General features: G+C 43.0%; 1 protein-coding gene across 1 annotated transcript in view; it reads right to left on the bottom strand.

The window, feature by feature from the left end:
- The window catches only part of ERCC6L (ERCC excision repair 6 like, spindle assembly checkpoint helicase), a 28,663-nt gene extending 10,258 nt beyond the window's left edge, over nucleotides 1-18,405 (bottom strand). Inside the window, exon 1 of the mRNA XM_047765010.1 lies at nucleotides 18,237-18,405. Within this exon, the coding sequence (XP_047620966.1) occupies nucleotides 18,237-18,304 (68 nt within the window). The 5' untranslated portion in view covers nucleotides 18,305-18,405. The remainder of the gene's footprint in view (nucleotides 1-18,236) is intronic.
- Nucleotides 18,406-20,171: the final 1,766 nt, after the last annotated feature.

Raw genomic sequence — 20,171 nt, forward strand, 5'->3', positions numbered from 1 at the left:
GACACAAGCTTAAACTGCAGAGACAAGCACTAGGTTGTCCTTAGCCTGGTGGGCCCTTTGGAACATTCCCTATGATGTTCTTCTGGAATATGACAGGACAGGGAACTAAATTTAAAGACCCTGACCTAATAAAACTTTAATGGTTTCACCTGCAAAGAAAAAGTTACTCTTTTCTAACCTGACCACCAGAAATTGGGCCTCCAATAGGGGTACAGGAGCCTGGTCCTGCTAATCTCAGTCCATGTGAATAGTTACTGCTGTCCTTTTCACAAGAACTCAGTTCCTGAATGCTTATCCACGCCCCTGATAAGGACACATCAGGGGGCTTGATACATCTCCATATATCTAGTCCCCTTGTCAAGATGCATGAGGATACATCGGGCACAGTTGGTTAAGTCTTTTGATTCTCAATCAGAATCAACAAAACATGTGTGGCTGACACAAAAACTGCAGATGACCTGAATTCCAGTGTTGGAAACCATGCCATCAAAGCCCGGATCATACAACTAGCCTAGGAAGATGGCCGCCTTTTGGGCTTGCTTTCAGGGGTGATCATTTTAATCAAAGTAGAAAATAATTTATCATAATCACTTATAAATACAAACTTAATATTATTAAATAGCAACTTATGGGATAAATTAGAGGTGAATATGGTTCACATTTCAGTCAAATAGCAAGTATTACTAATAGTTAACTTTTCCCTGCTTAGGCCCATTTGTGAAATGGACATCCAAGAATAAAAAACATTGTAAATCAACTATAATAAAAAAATTTTTAAATTTAAAAACCAGGAGTTCCCGTTGTGGCGCAGTGGTTAACGAATCCGACTAGGAACCATGAGGTTGCGGGTTTGATCCCTGCCCTTGCTCAGTGGGTTAACGATCCGGCGTTGCCGTGAGCTGTGGTGTAGGTTGCAGACGCAGCTCGGATCCCGCGTTGCTGTGGCTCTGGCGTAGGCCGGTGGCTACAGCTCCGATTCAACCCCTAGCCTGGGAACCTCCATATGCCGTGGAAGCGGCCCAAAGAAATGGCAAAAAGACAAAAAAAAAAAAAAATTAAAAACCAAACAAACCCCCTCGCATTGCCTTACTCTTTTTTTTTTTTTTTTTTTTAAGGGCCATATCCTCAGCACATGGAGGTTCTCAGGCTAGGGGTCTAATTGGAGCTATAGATGCTGGCCTACGCCACAGCCACAGCAACGTGGGATCCAAGCCGTGTCTGTGACCTCTACCACAGCTCACAGCAATGCCGGATCCTTAACTCACTGAGCAAGGCCAGGGATTGAACCTGCATCCTCATGGATACTAGTCGGGTTCATTTACCACCGGGCCACAACAGGAACTCCTGCTTTACTCTTAATGTCCAAAAACTAGAAACAAGAGTTTTCTTGTGGCTCAGCTGGTTAAGGATCTGGTGTTGTCACTGCAGCAGCTTGGGTCACTGCTGTGGCTCAGGTTTGAACCCTGGCAGGGGAACTTTCACATCCTGTGAATGTGGCTGAAAAAAATGGAAACAACCAACTGTACCAGCTTGCATTAACAATCTGTGGTATAGTCAAATAATAGACTACAACTCAATAATAGAAAAGAATGAACTACCATATGTAAGAAGGCATGCATTAATTCATACATGTATGAGCCTCAAAAACATTATGCTGAGCCAAAGAAGCCAGGTATAAAAGTAGAAGCAGTGTGATTTTTTTACTTATGTGAAGTTCTGTAATAGACAAAACTAATCTGTGATGGAAAACATAAGAGCAGTGGTTGCCTCTAGAGGTCAAAGGTGGGAGTGAAGATTGCCCTGGGAAGGGACATAAGGGAACATTCTGGAGTGATAATAACATTCTATACCTTGACAGTGGTTTGGGTTACATAGGTATATCCATTTGTCAAAACTCACTAAATGGGAGTTCCTGCTGTGGCATAACGGGATTGGCAGCATCTCTGCAGTGCCAGGACACAGGTTCAATCCCTGGCCCTGAACAGTGGGTTAAAGAATGCAGCGTTGCCGCAGCTGTGGCATAGGTAGCAACTGTGGCTTCAATCTGATCCCTGGCCCAGGAACTCCATATGCCGTGGAGTGCCAAAAAAGAAAAAACAAGAGTTCCCATCATGGCACAGCGGAAATGAATCCAACTAGGAACAATGAGATTTCGGGTTTGATCCCTGGCCTCACTCAGTGAGTTAAGGATCTGGCCTTGCTGTGAGCTGTGGTGTAGGTCACAGACATGGCTCGGATCTGGCGTTGCTGTGGCTATGGCATAGGCCAGCAGCTATAGCTCCGATTAGACCCCTAGCCTGGGAATCTCCATATGCCACGGGTGCGGCCCTAAAAGGACAAAAGAAAAGAAAAAACAAGAACAAAAAACCCTCACTAAATGTACACTTACAATGGGTAAAGGTGAATCTTAGTATGTAAATTTCACTTCAAAAGAAAAAAAAAAAAAAAACAGAGCTCCCATCGTGGCTCAGCGGTAATGGACCTGACTAGCTAGGATCCATGAGGATTCAGGTTCGATCCCTGGCCTCACTCAGTGGATTAAGGATCTGGCGTTGCGTGAGCTGTAGTGTAGGTCGCAGACACGGCTCCAATTCCATCCCTAGCCTGAGAACTTCATATGTCAAGGATGTGGCCCCAAAAGGACAAAAAAAAAAAAAAGAAAAAAAGAAAGAAAGAAAAAGAAAAAAACCCTAAAATATTGAAATCTAATTAAAGGTAGGTATGCCGAAGTAGGAGGAAATATCCTGAGGTCTGCCACTTACTTTGAAATGCATTTAAAAAATAAGAAGGATTGGCAGAATAGATATGTAGTAAGTATAGTGAAATGTTAATAGAATCTGGGTGGTGGGCCATTAAGGTGGGTGCTGCTTTGCCCTAGAATGCTGCCTCTCAGTTCACAGGCTTACATAACTGGGAGACATAACTGAACACACTGCAATTTGGCTTCTTACCCAAGCACCCTAATGCAACTGTTTTCACCAATGGCACCAAAGACCTCCATATGGCCAAACCCAATGGCCTCCTCTTGGTCTTTATTTTTCTTGACCTTTCTGCTGCATTTAAAACCACTGACCACTATCTCCCTCATTAAGTTTTCCCTCCTCCTTGGGTACAGTGGCACATAACACTCTCTCCTGGATTTCTTCCTACCTAACCACTCCTTCTCAGTCTGCATCTTGAATTCTTCCCCTTCCGCCTGTCCCCATAAAAACGCTGGTATTTCTGAGGATCTTTTTGTTTCACTGCCCTTCTGACTCTGTACGTTTCCCTAGAAGATCTTATCCACAGCAGTGGCTTCATACTGGATTTAATAACATCCCCTGGATCTTGTGGCTGTGACCTTACTTGGAAAATAGGGTATTTGCAGATGTAATCAAGTTAAGATGAGGTCATACTGGATTAGTGTAGGCCCTAATCCAACATGACTGGTATCCTTATGAGGTACATTTCGACACACAGAAACAGGACAGAGTCAGAGTGGAGAATGCCATGTGAAGACAGAGGCAGAAACTGGAGTGATGCATCTATGTGCCAAGAAACTCCAAGGATCGCCAGTGACACCAGAAGCTAAGAGAAGCATGGAAAAGATTCTCTCTCACAGCCTCCAAAAAGAAACTAACCCTACTGACACTTTGATTTCAGACTTCTGGCCTCCAGAACTGCAAGAGAATAAATTTCTGGGGATTTTTTTTCAAATTGTGGTGAAATCTATATAAGATAAAACTTGCCGTTTTAACCATTTTATTTGTATATATTTCAATGGCATTAATTACATTCATAATGTTGTAAAACCATCACCACTATTTATTTCTAAATTTTTTCATCACCCCAAACTGAAACTCTGTACCTATTAAATAATAACTCCCCATTGCTCCTTGCCTCCAGGCCCTGGTAACCCGTTCTACTTTCTGTCTCTATGTGAATTTGCCTATTCTACATATCTTATATAAGTGGACTCATACAATATTCTTCCCTTAGTGTCTGGCTTATTTCACTTAGGATACTGTTTTCAAGGTTCATCCATATTGTAGCATGTGTCACAATTTCATTCTTTCTTAAGTCTGAAAATTTAGGTCCACTGCATGTAAACACACTCTGTTTATCCATTCATCTATAGATGGACACTTGGGTTGTTTCCATGCTTTGGCTCTTATAAATACTGCTGCAGTGAGTGCTGGTGTACAAGTATCTGTTTGAGTCCTGGTTTTCAATTCTATTGGGTATACACCTAAGAGTAGAATTGCTGGGTCACATGGAAATTTTATGTTTAACTTTTTTTTTTTTTGGTCTTTTGTCCTTTTTAGGGTCACACCAACGGCATGTGGAGGTTTCCAGGCTAGGGGTCTAACCAGAGCTGTAGCCGCTGGCCTACACCAGAGCCATAGCAACGCCAGATCTGAGCCTCGTCTGCCACCTATGCCAGAGCTCATGGCAACGCCGGATCCTTAACTCACTGAGCAAGGCCAGGGATGGAACCCGTATCCTCATGGCTACTAGTTGGGTTCATCACCAGTGAGCCACAACGGAAACTCTGAGGTACTATTTTTTTCTAAGACATAACTTCTCCCTTCATACACATACACACACACAATGTCTGGATTAGGGACATATCCTCTGTATTTATACCTATCATATGAAATTTTCCACTTGTCTTTCTTCCACACTATACTATAAGGACATGTGTCTTTTTTTTTTTTTTTTGTCTTTTTGCCATTTCTTGGGCCGCTCCCCCGCGGCATATGTAGGTTCCCAGGCTAGGGGTTGAATCGGAGCTGTAGCCACCGGCCTACACCAGAGCCACAGCAACACGGGATCCGAGCCACGTCTGCAGCCTACACCACAGCTCACAGCAACGCCGGATCGTTAACCCACTGAGCAAGGCCAGGGATCAAACCCGCAACCTCATGGTTCCTAGTCGGATTCGTTAACCACTGAGCCATGAAGAGAACTCCCAGGACATGTCTTTTTCACCACTGCATCCTCAGCATCCAGCAGGGTGGGCTGGTCCACAGAAGCATTTGGTAAATGTTCGCCAAAGGCATGGAATGGTGAGATCAGGATACTCAGAAAGTTAAGAGAAAGAAAACATCTTTCAGATACAATGGGAAGGGAGTTCCCTGGTGGCTCAGCAGGTTAAGGATCTGGTATTGTTAATGCAGTGGCTCGAGTCACTGCTGTGGTGCAGATTTGACCCCTGGCCTGGGAACTTCCACATGCCTCAGGTACAGTCCAAAAAGAAAAGGATAGCATGGGCAATCTTTTATCTTTCCAAGAGTTTGTAAACCTCAAAAAGTTCTTCCACTAACCATACGCTAGCAGACTATAGTGTAGATGACTGCCCGACCATCTAAGACCTGGAGGTGGTTTGAGAAACACTGCCTCCAAGACAGTATATTAAGTAGAAGCAGAGAAAGTCGCTTCAATATTAATACAATTTAAGTGGTTTTATAAGCAGCTTTGTTTAAAAACAGCCTTGGAGTTCCCATCGTGGCTCAGTGATAATGAATCCGACTAGTATCCATGAGGACTAAGGTTCAATCCCTAGCCTTGCTTAGTGGGTTAAGGATCCGGCATTGCCGTGAGCTGTGGTGTTGGTCACAGACTTGGCTCAGATCTGGCATGACTGTGGCGTAGGCCAGTGGCTACAGCCCCGATTTGACCCCTAGCCTGGGAACTTCTATATGCCGAAAGTGTGGCCCTAAAATGTTAAATAAATAGATAAATAAAAAGCCTTGTTCAGGTGGCTGAAACAAAAGCAACTAGAAATATTTTTTGTTTGTTTGTTTTTTTGCTTTTTAGTGCTGCACTCGTGGCATATGGAGGTTCCCAGGCTAGGGGTCAAATCGGAGCTACATCTGCCAGCCTATACAGCCACAGCAACACAGGATCCAAGCCACATCTGCAACCTATACCACAGCTCACAGCAATGCCAGATCCTTAACCCACTGAGTTAGGCCAGGTATCGAACCCGCAACCTCATGGTTCCTAGTCAAATTCGTTTCTGCTGCACCACAATGGGACCTCTGGCAACTAGAAATCTTAATGGAGGAACTGGAGCTAAGAGCTATAAGGCCCAGCAGAAGTTTAGATCTTGAGACATAACTGCTCCTGAATTAGCTCTAATCACAGGTAGCATAGAGGCACCAATCCCCAGTAATACCTCTCTCTCAGAATATTCTTCTGTGATAATTGCCCAATGTTTATATGTTCCTCACTGGTGAAATTATAACCACTATGGTTGCAGGACATTTGACCAAACAAAATAAGCTAAAAAACTTAAGTTGTTCATCAAATATGTATTAAGCATTTATCAGCACGTCAAGTATTGTGCTAAACACTGGAGATATAGCCAAGAGCAAAACAGCTGTCTGCCTTTGTGCAGCTCATAGTACAGGAGACTGACATTTCTCAAAGAATCACATAAATAACTAGCTACAAACTGTAGTGGCAGCTATGAAGGAAAATGCATAGAGGGCTATTATAGCATACACAAGGGGAAACCAGGAATGAAGAGCAGTGGGCTAAAAACCTGACAGAATTCTATTTTAACCCTTCAGGTTTGGTCCTTGTCAAATAGACCCAAAATACAGTGGTCATAAGGCAAAGACCTACAGGGACAAGGCAAGTAACAGAAACAAATGAAGCTGCTGTATGAAAAGCAACACTGGGCCACATGTGCCCCAGCTAAAGGGGCCAAGCTGCTATTCATCTCCAGATGGTAACTGCAATGGAGGGATAAGAGCCCAGAGTTGCCAAGATCTTCTGACGGTTGAAAAAACAGTTGGAAATTCTGGTTTTTATGTGAATTCTCCTGATTTTTAAACAGTAACTAATGCATACATTTTAAAAACACTGGGCATGGCAAACTAAACTTATCTGTGAACATGGCTCATGGGCTGCCAGTTCATGACCTCTGATTTCTCTCAGAAAAAAAAGTACCATCAACTTTGGCTATATCTCCTCTCCAAATACCTTCTCCTCTGCTGCCCAGCATGGTAGGCCTAGGGCTCTCAGGAAAAGGCCCTACACAAGGTTTGGTTTGGGGCTTACCACTGTCTATCCATGTACTTTGTTTCCCCTATGACTTAAAACCATGTAAGACCAATCGCCTAAAACAGTGTAAGGCTTTCTCTAGTATTTATTATCTGTGTTACTGGCTTAGGATTCCAGATAAGAACTATCTGGACCAAACCATGTGGCACAAAAGAGATCCAAGGTTCCCAGTGCTCTTTCAGGTCCTTTATACAAAGAGAATATAAGAATATAAGCATGCAGGGAGAACAAAGCCTTTCAAAGTGGGTAAAAGCAGACAGGAATCTAGTCCCCCCTCTTTTGTAAATTCAGACCTGAAAAATTTACTGGGCAAATACCCTTCTACCAAAATAAACAGGAAGATAGATAGCATCCTCTTACATGTTAACAACATGCCCTCAGAAAGCAGCTGAACCTGCTCCTAATTACTACAGAGAAAGCAGCTAATTAATAATTAGGCCAAAACCAAAATTATCTTTTTTTTTTCTAGCACAGCAGATGGGCTTTGGCATCCAGATGGTTCATACCAGCCAATGTTCCTCAGCAGCAAAAACAGTTTCATTATTTGGGGGTGGGTGGGGCATTTGGTGGCTAACACCCTGACTGGTCCTTAGAGATAAAATCTATCTAAAAATGAAAAATTCTCCAGGAATAATATTAAGTTCTTTTACAGTAGAAAAGAACTCTGGTACCTCCAGCCCCCAATCTTCCAGCCCAAAGGTTATCTGGTTAACCACCGCATTGAAGTATAAAACTCTGGGGCTTCAAGCAAACACTTAGTCCAGAATTTAAACCAACAGCATTGTTTGGAGAGAAGTCTTTTTTTTTTTTTTTTTTGGAAAGAAGTCTTGAACCCTCAAGTTTGCCTTCAGTTCACCTTCAGGTCACCTCAGTGGGGAAGTAAACAAGACTTTCCATTAAGACAAGAATATAAATCTAAAAACTAACTGTGACCCAGGTAGTGGACATAGTAATTTATTACATTGAATGTTTTTGTTTTGGGAGTTCACTTTGTGGCTCAGTGGTTAAAAAACCCAACTGGGACCCATGAGGATGCGGGTTCAATCCTTGGCCTTGCTCAGTGGGTTAAGGATCTGGGGTTGCCATGAGCTGTGGTGCAGGTCACAGACATGGCTCGGATCCTGAGTTGCTATGGCTGTGGTGTAGGCCAGCAGCTGTAGCTCTGATTTGACCCCTAGCCTGGGAACCTCCATATGCCAAAGCAAAAAAAAAAGGTTGTTTTATACATTTTCCTATCTGTCTTATATTTCAGAACAAAAATGTTAAAGAATGTTACTTGCCCACCCTAGTGACCAAAGGATAAAATTTATCACCGGAAGAAGGTGGATATGAAAGCTTGCTGAGCAAACAAACAAAAAAAGCAACCATAATCCCCTACACCTAGCAAATGCCTAAAGCATGGATGTTTTATGTGGTTACAGGAAAGAAGACTCTAGACTCAGTTCTATTCCATTTATCTCTATGCCTATACTTATATAAGTACCACACTGTCTTGACTACTATAGCTTTGTAGTGAGTTTTGAAATCAAGTACAGTGAGTCCTCCAACCTTGCTATTTTTCAAGACTGTTTTGGATATTCTGGATCTTCTGTACTTTCCTAGGGCTTTTACAATAGTGTGTCAATTTCTGGGGGAAAAAAACCAGCTGGAGATGCAAACTATTACATTTAGAATGGATAAGCAATTAGGTCCCACTGTACAGCACCGGGAGCTGTGTCCAATCTCTTGGGATAGAACATGATGGAAGATAGAGTGAGAAAAAGAACATGATGGAAGATAGAGTGAGAAAAAGAAAAATGACTAGGTCACTTTGCTGTAGAGCAGAAATTTGCACACTATAAATCAACTATACTTAAAGAAACAGCTGGGATTTTGTTAGATATCACATTGGAATTTGTCTATCACTTTGGGGAATACTGCATCTTAACAAAATTAAATCTTCCAACCCATAAACACTGGCTATCTTTCCATTTCATTAGACTTTCCTGACCCTCTCTCAACAATGTTTTGTAGTTTTCAGTATACAAGTCTTGCACTTCCTTGGTTAAATTTATTCCTAAGCATTTTATTCTTTGGGGTGCTATTGTAAATGGAACTGTTTTCTTAATTTCTTTAACTGTTACGTATAGAAATAAAACTGAATTTTAAATACTGATCTTGTATCCTGCAACTCTGCTGAACTCATTTTTTAGCTCTTAACAGTTTTTTTGTGGATTCATTAGGATTTCCTATATAAAAGATCATGTCATCTGCAAATAGATAGTTTGGCTTCTTTCTTTCCAATCTGCATGTTTTTTAAAATTTCCTTTTCTTGCCTAATTGCCCTGACTAGAACCTCTACTATAGTGTTGAATAATAACAAATTATACTGTCAAATAGAAGTGGCAAGAGCACCCAAGCAAAAAAATGGGCAGAAGACCTGAATAGACATCTTCCGAAAGAAGACAGAGAGATGGGAGTTCCCATCATGGCTCAGTGGAAACACATCTGACTAGCATCCATGAGGATGAAGGTTCAATCCCTGGTCTTGCTCAGTGAATTAAGAATCCAGCATTACATCAACATCATGAATATTTTCTCAGGTCAGTCTCCCAAAGCAATAGAAATTAGAGCAAAAATAAACCCATGGGACCTCATCAAACTGAAAAGCTTTTGCACAGCAAAGGAAACCAAAAAGAAAACAAAAAGACAACTTACAGAATGGGAGAAAATAGTTTCAAATGATGCAACCGACAAGGGCTTAATCTCTAGAATATATAAACAACTTATACAACCCAACAGCAAAAAAGCCAATCAACCCATGGAAAAATGGGCAAAAGACCTGAATAGACATTTCTCCAAAGAAGATATACAGATGGCCAACAAACACATGAAAAAATGCTCAACATCGCTGGTTATAAGAGAAATGCAAATCAAAACTACCATGAGATATCACCTCACACCAGTCAGAATGGCCATCATTAATAAATCCACAAATAACAAGTGCTGGAGGGGGTGTGGAGAAAAGGGAACCCTCCTGCACTGCTGGTGGGAATGGAAACTGGTACAGCCACTATGGAGAACAGTTTGGAGATACCTTAGAAATCTATACATAGAACTTCCATATGACCCCGCAATCCCACTCTTGGGCATCTATCCGGACAAAACTCTACTTAAAAGAGACACATGCACCCGCATGTTCATTGCAGCACTATTCACAATAGCCAAGACATGGAAACAACCCAAATGTCCATCGACAGATGATTGGATTCGGAAGAAGTGGTATATATACACAATGGAATACTACTCAGCCATAAAAAAGAATGACATAATGCCATTTGCAGCAACATGGATGGAGCTAGAGACTCTCATCCTGAGTGAAATGAGCCAGAAAGACAAAGACAAATACCATATGATATCACTTATAACTGGAATCTAATATCCAGCACAAATGAACATCTCCTTAGAAAAGAAAATCATGGACTTGGAGAAGAGACTTGTGGCTGCCTGATGGGAGGGGGAGGGAGTGGGAGGGATCGGGAGCTTGGGCTTATCAGACACAACTTAGAATAGATTTACAAGGAGATCCTGCTGAATAGCATTGAGAACTTTGTCTAGATACTCATGTTGCAACAGAAGAAAGGGTGGGGGGAAAATGTAATTGTAATGTATACATGTAAGGATAACCTGACCCCCTTGCTGTGGGGAAATAAAAAAATAAATTAAAGAAAATAAAAATAAATAAAAATAAATAAAATTATTTTAGGGAAAAAAAAAGAAATATAACTAAATGCAGCATGTGGACCTTCTTTGAATCCTGATTCAAACAAATCAATGATTAAATGACTTAAGACCATTTGAAAAATGTGAATATGGACTGTGTATTAGCTTATATCAAAGAATCTGTTTCTTTTATTAGGTGTGAAATGGTACAGTGGTTTTGTAAGAATACTTTTTTAATATGTTCTTTTTTAGAGATGCATACTGAAATATTTAAGGATGAAATAATATGATGGCTGAGAATTTAAATTACCTTAGAAGAAAAAGCTGAGTTCCCTGGTGACCTAGAGGTTAAGGATCTGGCATTGTTACTGCTGTGGTTCAGGTCACTGCTGTGGTATGGGTTCAATCCCTGGCCTGGGAACTTCTGGCACGCTGTGTGTACAGCCAAAAAAAGAGAAAGAAAGAAAAAGCAAGTGGGAATATGAGGAGGAATGAGCAGAATCTAAGAAGCAGCAATCAGTGAGGTAGGAAGAAAAATCAGGAGAGTGAGGGGTCCTGGTGGCCAAATGAATCTAGCTTTTTGTGGAATTGTGATCAAATCTATTAAATACTATTGGTAGATGAAGGAAGAGGAGAATTATGAACTAACCATTAGATTTAGTTATATGAAAGTCATAGGTGACCTTGACAAAAACAGTTGGAGTAGAATGATAGGAGAAAGTGGGTGAAATAGAGAGCAGACAGATGAGAGCAAGAAAGAGAGGACAACCTGGAAGACAGTGAGTGACATGGGAGAGAGGGTGGATGACAGAGATAGAGGTCAGATAACTGCGAGTCATCATTTATTGCCTCTCGGTTCCAAATTCATACCTCAATACCTGCTCTATGATAATGGACAAAATTCCTTTAAGCATCTCTCCTCTACAGCTAGCAGAATGTTAAGCTTTCTCAGGAGAGGATGCCTGAGGGACACTGCAGGAGGAGGGGGCTCTCCTGAAGTTGCCAGCTGCTGTTCCACAGTGGGTCAGCAGAGTGGCCCACATCTACCCACCCAGAACACGCAGTACTTCAACTACCCTGAACTCTCCACCTGGCCTGGTGATAACCTTCTTCTTCTCTACATGGAAACCAGCTCCCCCAGCAGCTGCCTGTGCCCTGCCCCCTTCTGTACTCCTACACGGTGGGTTGCTGCTAGCCTGCTCCCTACCTGGCACTCCAGAAGGGTGCTTCTTGCAGGTCTGGGGAGTGCAGATCAGCTCCAGCCAGCCTGGGCAAGCCAGCACGCTTCTCTGCTGTCCAGTGGGCTGAACTACACCTTCTCCAAGGAAGTCTGAACCTCAGCCTTGGAGAGAGGGTCCCCTTCCAAGTTTGTCCTTCCTTGGGTAATCTTCCTTAGCCCTAGGGTACCATACAGAGTTTCCTTATTTATTTATTTTTTGGCTGTGCCCACAGCATACGAAAGTTCCCAAGCCAAGGATCAAACCCGTGCCACAGCAGCAATCCAAGCTGCTGCAATGACAACACCGGATCCTAAACCTGTAACCTGCTGCACCACAGGAGAACTCCTGGAGTTTCCTTATTTCTTATAGTCACTCATTTATCAGTTTAATAATTATTTTCTAAAATTCCTGATTTAACACACTGCACAGTTTCCACCTCCTAAATGGACCCAGAATGATACAGTGACAGAGAGAAAAAGAGGAAGGGTGACTGAATAAGGGAGGGGGTGACAGAGAAAGCAAGCAGGTAACAGGGAAAGAGAATGAGTGATAGAGGTAGAGAGTGGGTGATGGAGAAAGAAGGAAAGGGGTGACAGGAGTATAGAGTGGGAAGGGTGACAGGAAGAGTAAGTGGGTAAGAGAGAATGGATGACAGTGCGCACAGGTATTTGGCAGCAAGAACAGGTGGGTGACAGAGAGAAGGGGGTGGTAGGTGACAATGTGAGAGACGGAGAGAATGAGAGAGAGACTATGAATGCCAGAGAGGGAGAGTGGGTGACAAAGGTGGGTGACACATAGAAAGAGATAATGGGCAACAGAAAGAGACAGGGGCAGGGGAGAGAGGGAATGCCAGAAAAAGAGGAGGGGGCAATGGAGGGGAGGGGGACAACAAAGAGTGGATGCAAGCAGGAGATACAGAGAGCACAAGTTGGGTGTCAGAGTCAGAGGGTGGGCAAGAGAGGAGCTGGTGTGTGGGTATCACCAAGGGAGAGCATGACTGACAGAGACTGTGACAGAGTCATTGTATGTGACAGAAGATGAAGGTGTAGGAAAAGAAAAACACATGTGCAGAGAATGTGTGTCAGCAAGTCTCAGTTCTCTTTTATCTCTTAGGCAGCAAAAGCAAGAGACAGGGAAGGAGAGGGACAGAACAGAGAGAGGAGAGAGGGAGGGAGAGAGACAGAGAAACTGTGAGAGCAGGACAGTGTCAAGGAATAGAATTATGAGAAGCAGAGAAGGTAGAGAAGGCTATGCTTTGTGAGAGGCGGTTTTGGTGTGGGGGGATTTGGAAGAGGATGGGAGAGATTGAGACAGCTTAGGAGAAATCAAAGAAGGATATTGAGAGTTGAGGGTTCATGAGAGATGGGCCACCAGGAGAGACAGGGAAATGTGAGAGAAAAGTGGGGACCATGAGAGTATAAAGTAATGATTGTGAGAGAAGGGGTTGCTGGTTGAGGGGGGTGGTAGAAACCGTTGGAGAATGCCCACAAGAAAGCACATGGGAGCGAGTGAGACAGATGCCAGCTTGAGAGGCAATGGGGAACCAGCACAAGCTGAGAGGCCCATTTGCTCGCTAGGGAAAGGAGGGGGTTGGAGGATGAACGCCTTATTCCCTCCTTCCAGAAAATTGAGGCTCAGGATACTCAGGGGACTTGCTTGAGGCCTCCCAGCTAGCAACTGCCAGAACCATAATTTAAACCCCAAATAGCCCAACTCTGAAGCCAGCACTTTACCACCACCACACTGCCTCCCTCTGTTTTCCCCAAGTCTTCTTTAAGGAAGTCATGTAACTTAGTCCAAAGACGTGCTTTTAATCCTCTTTAAGGAGAACTTTTGTCTTTTAACAGCCTTAAAACATTCTTTTTTTGGAAAAGGGAGATGGAATTATTCCACTGCTCCAATTGATTTCTTTGTACTACAACAAAATTTAAAACTTCTATGCATCAAAAGACACAATCAACAGAGTGAAAAGACAACCTACAGAATAGGAGAAAATATTTGCAAATCATACATTTGGTAAGAAAGTTAATACCCAAAATATATAAGCAACTACTACTCAACAACAACAAAACAAACAACCCAACCAAAAATTACGCAAAGGACTTGAATAACTATTTCTCCAAGGAAAATATAAAAATGGTCAATAAGCACATGAAAAGATGCTCAACATCACTAATGCAAATCAAAACCCTAATGAGACACCACTTCACTATTGTTAGGATGGCTAGTTACAACAACAAAACAAAATAACAAGTGTGGACCAGGATGTTAAGACATTTGAACCTTTGTGCACTGTTGGTGGGAATGTAAAATGGTACAGGTGCTATAGAAGACAGTATGGCAGACCCCCAAAAATTAAAAATACAACTCAACAGCAAAAAAGCCCAACAATCCAATTGAAAAATGGGCAAAAAACCTGAATAGACATTTTTCCAAAGAAGACATACAGATGGCCAACAAGCACATGAAAAAATGCTCATCACTGATTAGAGAAATGCAAATCAAAACTACTATGAGGTACCACCTCACACCAGTCAGAATGGCCATCATTAATAAGTTCACAAATAACAAATGCTGGAGAGGATGTGGAGAAAAGGGAACACTCCTACACTGTTGGTGGGAATGTAAATTGGTACAACCACTGTGGAAAACAGTATGGCTGTACTTCGGGAAACTAAATATAGAACTACCATATGACACAGCAATCCCACTCTTAGGCATACATCCGGACAAAACTTTCCTTGAAAAAGACACGTATACCCACATGTTCATTGCAGCACTCTTCACAACAGCCAAGACATGGAAACAACCCAAATGTCCATCTACGGATGAATGGATTAAGAAGATGTGGTATATATGTACAATGGAATACTACCCAGCCATAAAAAATAACAAAATAATGGCATTTGCAGCAACATGGATGGAACTAGAGACTCTCATACTAAGTGAAGTAAGTCAGAAAGAGAAAGACAGACACCATATAACATCACTTGTATCTGCAATCTAATATACAGCACAAATAAACCTTTCCACAGAAAAGAAACTCATGGACTTGGAGAACAGATTTGTGGTTGCCAAGAGGGAGGGGGAGGGAGGAGGGTGAACTTGGAATCTGGGGTTAATAGATGCAAACTACTGCCTTTGGGATGGATAAGCAATGAGATCCTGCTATATAGCACTGGGAACTATATCTAGTCACTTACGATGGCACATGATGGAGAATGTGAGAAAAAGAATGTATATATGTATGTGTGACTGGGTCACTTTCCTGCACAGTAGAAAACTGACAGAACACTATAAACCAACTATAATGGAAAAAGTAAAACTCATTTTAAAAAAGACTGGAGGAGTTCCCATTGTGGCTGAGTGGTTAACAAATCCAACTAGGAACCATGAGATCATGGGTTCGATCCTTGGCCTGCTCAGTGGGTTAAGGATCCGGTATTGCCGTGAGCTGTGGTGTAGGTTGCAGACGCAGCTTGGATCTGGCATTGCTGTGGCTCTGGGGGAGGCCAGCGGCTACAGCTCCGATTCGACCCCTAGTCTGGGAACCTCCATATGCCCTGGGAGCAGCCCTAGAAAAGGCAAAAAAAGACAAAAAAAAAAAAGACTGGAGATACCTTTACTGTGCTTCAAAGTATACAAGTGTGGCTGCTACTAAAAAGTAAAAATGACTTTTTCCAAACAAAATTTTTTTATAATTCAAAAAAATTAAAAATAGAATTAGAATTACCATATGATCCAGCAATCCCATTTCTGGATATATACCCAAAAGAATTGAAAGCAAGATCTCAAAGAGATATTTGCACACCCACACTCACAGCAGCACTATTCACAACAGTCAAGAGATGGAAGCAACACAAATATCAATCAAGGGATAAATGAATAAACAAAATGTGACACTATGCATACAATGGAATATTATTCACTCTTAAAAAGGAAGGAATTCCTGGCACATGACACGACATGGATGAATCTTGAGGATATTATGCTAAGTGAAATAAAACAGTCATAAAAAGACAAATACTGTATAATTGCACTTTTTAAAAAAGCTTTATTGAAGTATAGTTGATTTACAATGTTGTGATAATTTCTGCTATACAACAAAGTGATTCGGTTACACACACATCCATTCATTTTCAGATTCTTTTCCCATATAATCACAGAATATTAGGTAGAGTTCCCTATGCTATATAGCAGTTCCTGTTGGCCAATCATTCCATATACCACAATGTGCCTATGCCAATCCCAAACCCCAAATCCATCCCTCCCTAATTGCTCTTAAATATAAGGTCCCTAGAGAAATCAAATTCACAGAAAAAGTAGAATGGTGGTTGCCAGAGGCTGAGGAAGAGTGGAATGAGGAATTGTTGTCTAAAAGGTACAGAGTTTTAGTTTTGCAAGATGACAAGAGTTCTGGAGATAGATGGTGGTGATGGTTGAACAATGTTAATGTACTGAACTGTACACTTAAGAATGGTAAAGATGGGTGTTCGCTTTCATAGCACATATAGTAAAATTGTAAAGATACAGGAATTAGCTTGGCCCCTTCACAAATTCATGAAGCATTCCGCATTTTCAGAATTTGAGATTCGCAGATGCAATCTATTATACATAGAATGGATAAACAACAAGGTCCTACTGTATAGCACAGGGAACTGTATTTATTCAATATCCTGTAAGAAATCATATTGGTGGAGTTCCCGTCGTGGCGCAGCGGAAACAAATCTGACTAGAAACCATGAGGTTGCTGGTTCAATCCCTGGCCTCACTCAGTGGGTTAAGGATCTGACGTTGCCGTGAGCTGTGGTGTAGATCACAGACGCAGCTCGGATCCGACTTGGCTGTGGCATAGGCCAGCAGCTGTAGCTCTGATTGGACCCCTAGCCTGGGAACCTCCATATGCTGCAGGTGCAGCCCCCCCCAAAAAAAAATAAAATAAAATTTTAAAAAATCATAATGGAAAAGAATATGAAAAAGAATATATATGTATAAATGAATCACTGTGCTGTACTGCAGAATAAACACAACACTGTAAATCAACTATAATAAAAAACAAATTTAAAAAGGAATGGTTACGATGGTAAATTTTATGTTGTATTTTATCACAATTTTTTAAAAGAATTTAAATGTCTATTCCCACATCACTGGGCCTCCCACCCTTAGCCATCTGGTGAATGATCACTCATTTCTCAACACCCATATCTCAACACCCATATCTCCTCTGTGAACCCTTCCCTTAGCTCACCGACCCTTGGAGTTGGCTATTCCCTCCTGCAGTATGCCTTGCACATTATACCTCTTACAGTCCTTACCAAACAATAGAGCAAGTATAGTTCACCTATTCTTTAACATCACTAGATTATAAGCAATTTGAGGGCAGGAGTGTTTAGTCCTCTGTTTCCCCTAGGCCTGGGGCTAGGTAGGCTAGAAAGACCCAAGAAAGGCTTTGGCAGGGGAGATCTTAAAATTCAGGTATATTTTTGTATATTAATGCACAGCATACACAAAAATCCTTGACAAACTACAAAAGGAAAATACTGTACTATATACAATGTGAATTGTATATCTTTAATATATTAATATATATTTCAAGTAAAAAAATTATTTCTAAACAGAAAGATGGGTGTTGAAAATGTATACATTAAGCTATAAAATCAAAATAGGATAACAGAAAATATTTAAGCTATTACTAACATAACGCATCAGCAATTTTTATGTATTAAAAAAAACAGATTTGGAGTTCCCGTCGTGGCGCAGTGGTTAACGAATCCGACTAGGAACCATGAGGTTGCGGGTTCGGTCCCTGCCCTTGCTCAGTGGATTAACGATCCGGCGTTGCCGTGAGCTGTGGTGTAGGTTGCAGACGCAGCTCGGATCCCGCGTTGCTGTGGCTCTGGCGTAGGCCGGTGGCTACAGCTCCGATTCAACCCCTAGCCTGGGAACCTCCATATGCCGCCGGAGCGGCCCAAGAAATAGCAACAACAACAATAAAAAGACAAAAGACAAAAGACAAAAAAAAAACAACAAAAAAAAACAGATTTCAAAATGGCTCTTAAGGAGTTCATATCGGAGAGTTATTTGACCCGGCATCGGGGGCTCCCCAGGCTTTAGATATCTAGGGAGATTCCCACGCCCTCCTCTCGGGCTGGCCTCTCGCAAGGCTCTGCCTCGTCAGTTTGGGCCCCTGGGACGGTCCGCGAGGTCCCCCCCACCCCCACTCCCTGCCAGGACCTGTGAACTAGACCCGCCCAGACGTACCTCAGGTAACGGGCAGCCTGCTCTGGGCTTAAGACCCCGGCTTCCGCAAACCCTCGGGACGCCTCCATGACCCTCAGATTGGGTTCCCTGTGTCTCCGCCGGGTATTGAATTTCCCTCGCTCCCGCCCTGCGCAGGCGCTACGCGCATGGAAGAGGGACAGGACCAACCGTCGACGTCGCGGCAGGCCAATCCGCGCACAGGGCTTCCGGCGCTACCGCTTGAGCCCCGCCCACGAAGGTCGCGCGCCTGCGCATAGCGTGCTGGTGGGGCGTGGGGGCCGTAGCCGCCCGGTGGTGGGGGATGACTTGTGTCCTCCTGCAGTGTTTCGCACTTTTTTTTTCAGACATGCCGCGCAGCAGGCGGAAGTTGCCTCGCCACAGAAGCGACCGGAGCCAAAGCAATGACAGCTGCCGGATCATTAACCTGCTGAGCCACAGAAAACTCCTGTTCCTTGAATTTTCATTCCAACCCGTACCGGGCTGGGGTGAATTTCTGCCCCCGCGGGCGCGTGTGCTTGTGGTATCCTCCTGAGTGAAATAGACTGCCTGATATGATCTTGTTTTAGTGGCCCCTGGAAACCTCCACAGCTTGCGTCCCCTAATATCCTCCCTTCTCTGCTACCGGATGGCTGGTACTGAGCACGCTTTGAATTCAAACACTCCGCCGGGAGGCATAGTCCTCGTGACTGAAACGCACAGTGAAGAAGGGTCTTCTAGAACCAAGCCAGAGTTCCCGTTGTGGCACAGCGGTAATGAACCTGACTAGTATCCATGAGGACGCAGGTTAGGTCGCTGGCCTCGCTCAGTGGATTAAGAAGCAGGTCTCGAGTGAGGTGCAGTGTAGGTCGTACACTCCACTCGGATCTGGCATTGGTGTGGCTGTGGTGTAGGCTGGTGGCTACAGCTCTCATTCCACCCCTAGCCTGGGAACTTCCAAATGCCAAAGGTGCGGGCCTTAAAGAAAGAAAGTAGTGCTGTGGTGTGTGGTTGCCACCATTCCTTCAGAAGATCCAACTGAGATGCAGTCAGTTTGAAAACTCACCACCTATTGGCCCAGTCATGTGCCTACCATACGTCCAGAGAATTTTAAGCTTTTTATAAATTTCATGTATCTAGTTAAAAAGAGACCTTAGAGAAGATGGGCTGTTTTCCTGGTTAATATGACTTAAGGTCATATGTTCATAGAGTTTTAGGCCTTCTGTTAAGAGGGCTTTTTTTTTTTTTTTTTTTTTGGCCGCAAACGTGGTAGGTGAAAGGCCCCGGGCCAGGGATCAAAGCCACGTCACAGCAGCGACCCAAGCCTCTGCAGTGACAATACCAGATCCTTAACCTGCTGTGTCACAATAGAACTCCCAAGAGGGCTTTTAATATACTACTATTATCCCCATTTTCAGATGTGAAAATTGAGGCTCAAGAGAAATAAAGTGGTTTTGTCTAAGGTTACAAAGCTGGGAAATGGCAGAACCAGAATTCCATACCAGGTCTATATAGACATAAATCTGTGCTCATTCACTGTGTCACACTGCTTATTGCTGGAAAGAAGAGGGGAATGGCAGGACATGAAGGTGGAGTAGTTGGAAGCCACTTCGTGAAGGAGTTTATTTACCCTGCTAAAGTGTTTTAATCACTTATTTTCCTGGAGGCAAGTTGGGATTGGAGAAGGAGGTGGGGAGCAGTCAAGTGTACAGTTGCTCTGGGTACCCAAATAATGAGTGGGGTGAGAAGGGCTGGTGGGAGTTCCCATTGTGGCTCAGTGGGGTAAGAACCCGACTAGTATCCATGAAGATGGGGGTTAGATCCCTAGCCTTGTTCAGTGGGTTGAGGATATGGCGTTGGCACAAGTTGCAGTGTAGGTCGAAAATGTAGCTTGGATCCCGAGTTGCTGTGACTGTGGCATAGGCCAGCAGCTGCATCTCCTGTTCAACCCCTAGTCTG

Source organism: Phacochoerus africanus, chromosome X, assembly GCF_016906955.1.
Source record: "Phacochoerus africanus isolate WHEZ1 chromosome X, ROS_Pafr_v1, whole genome shotgun sequence".
In the NCBI taxonomy this organism is placed as follows: domain Eukaryota; kingdom Metazoa; phylum Chordata; class Mammalia; order Artiodactyla; family Suidae; genus Phacochoerus; species Phacochoerus africanus.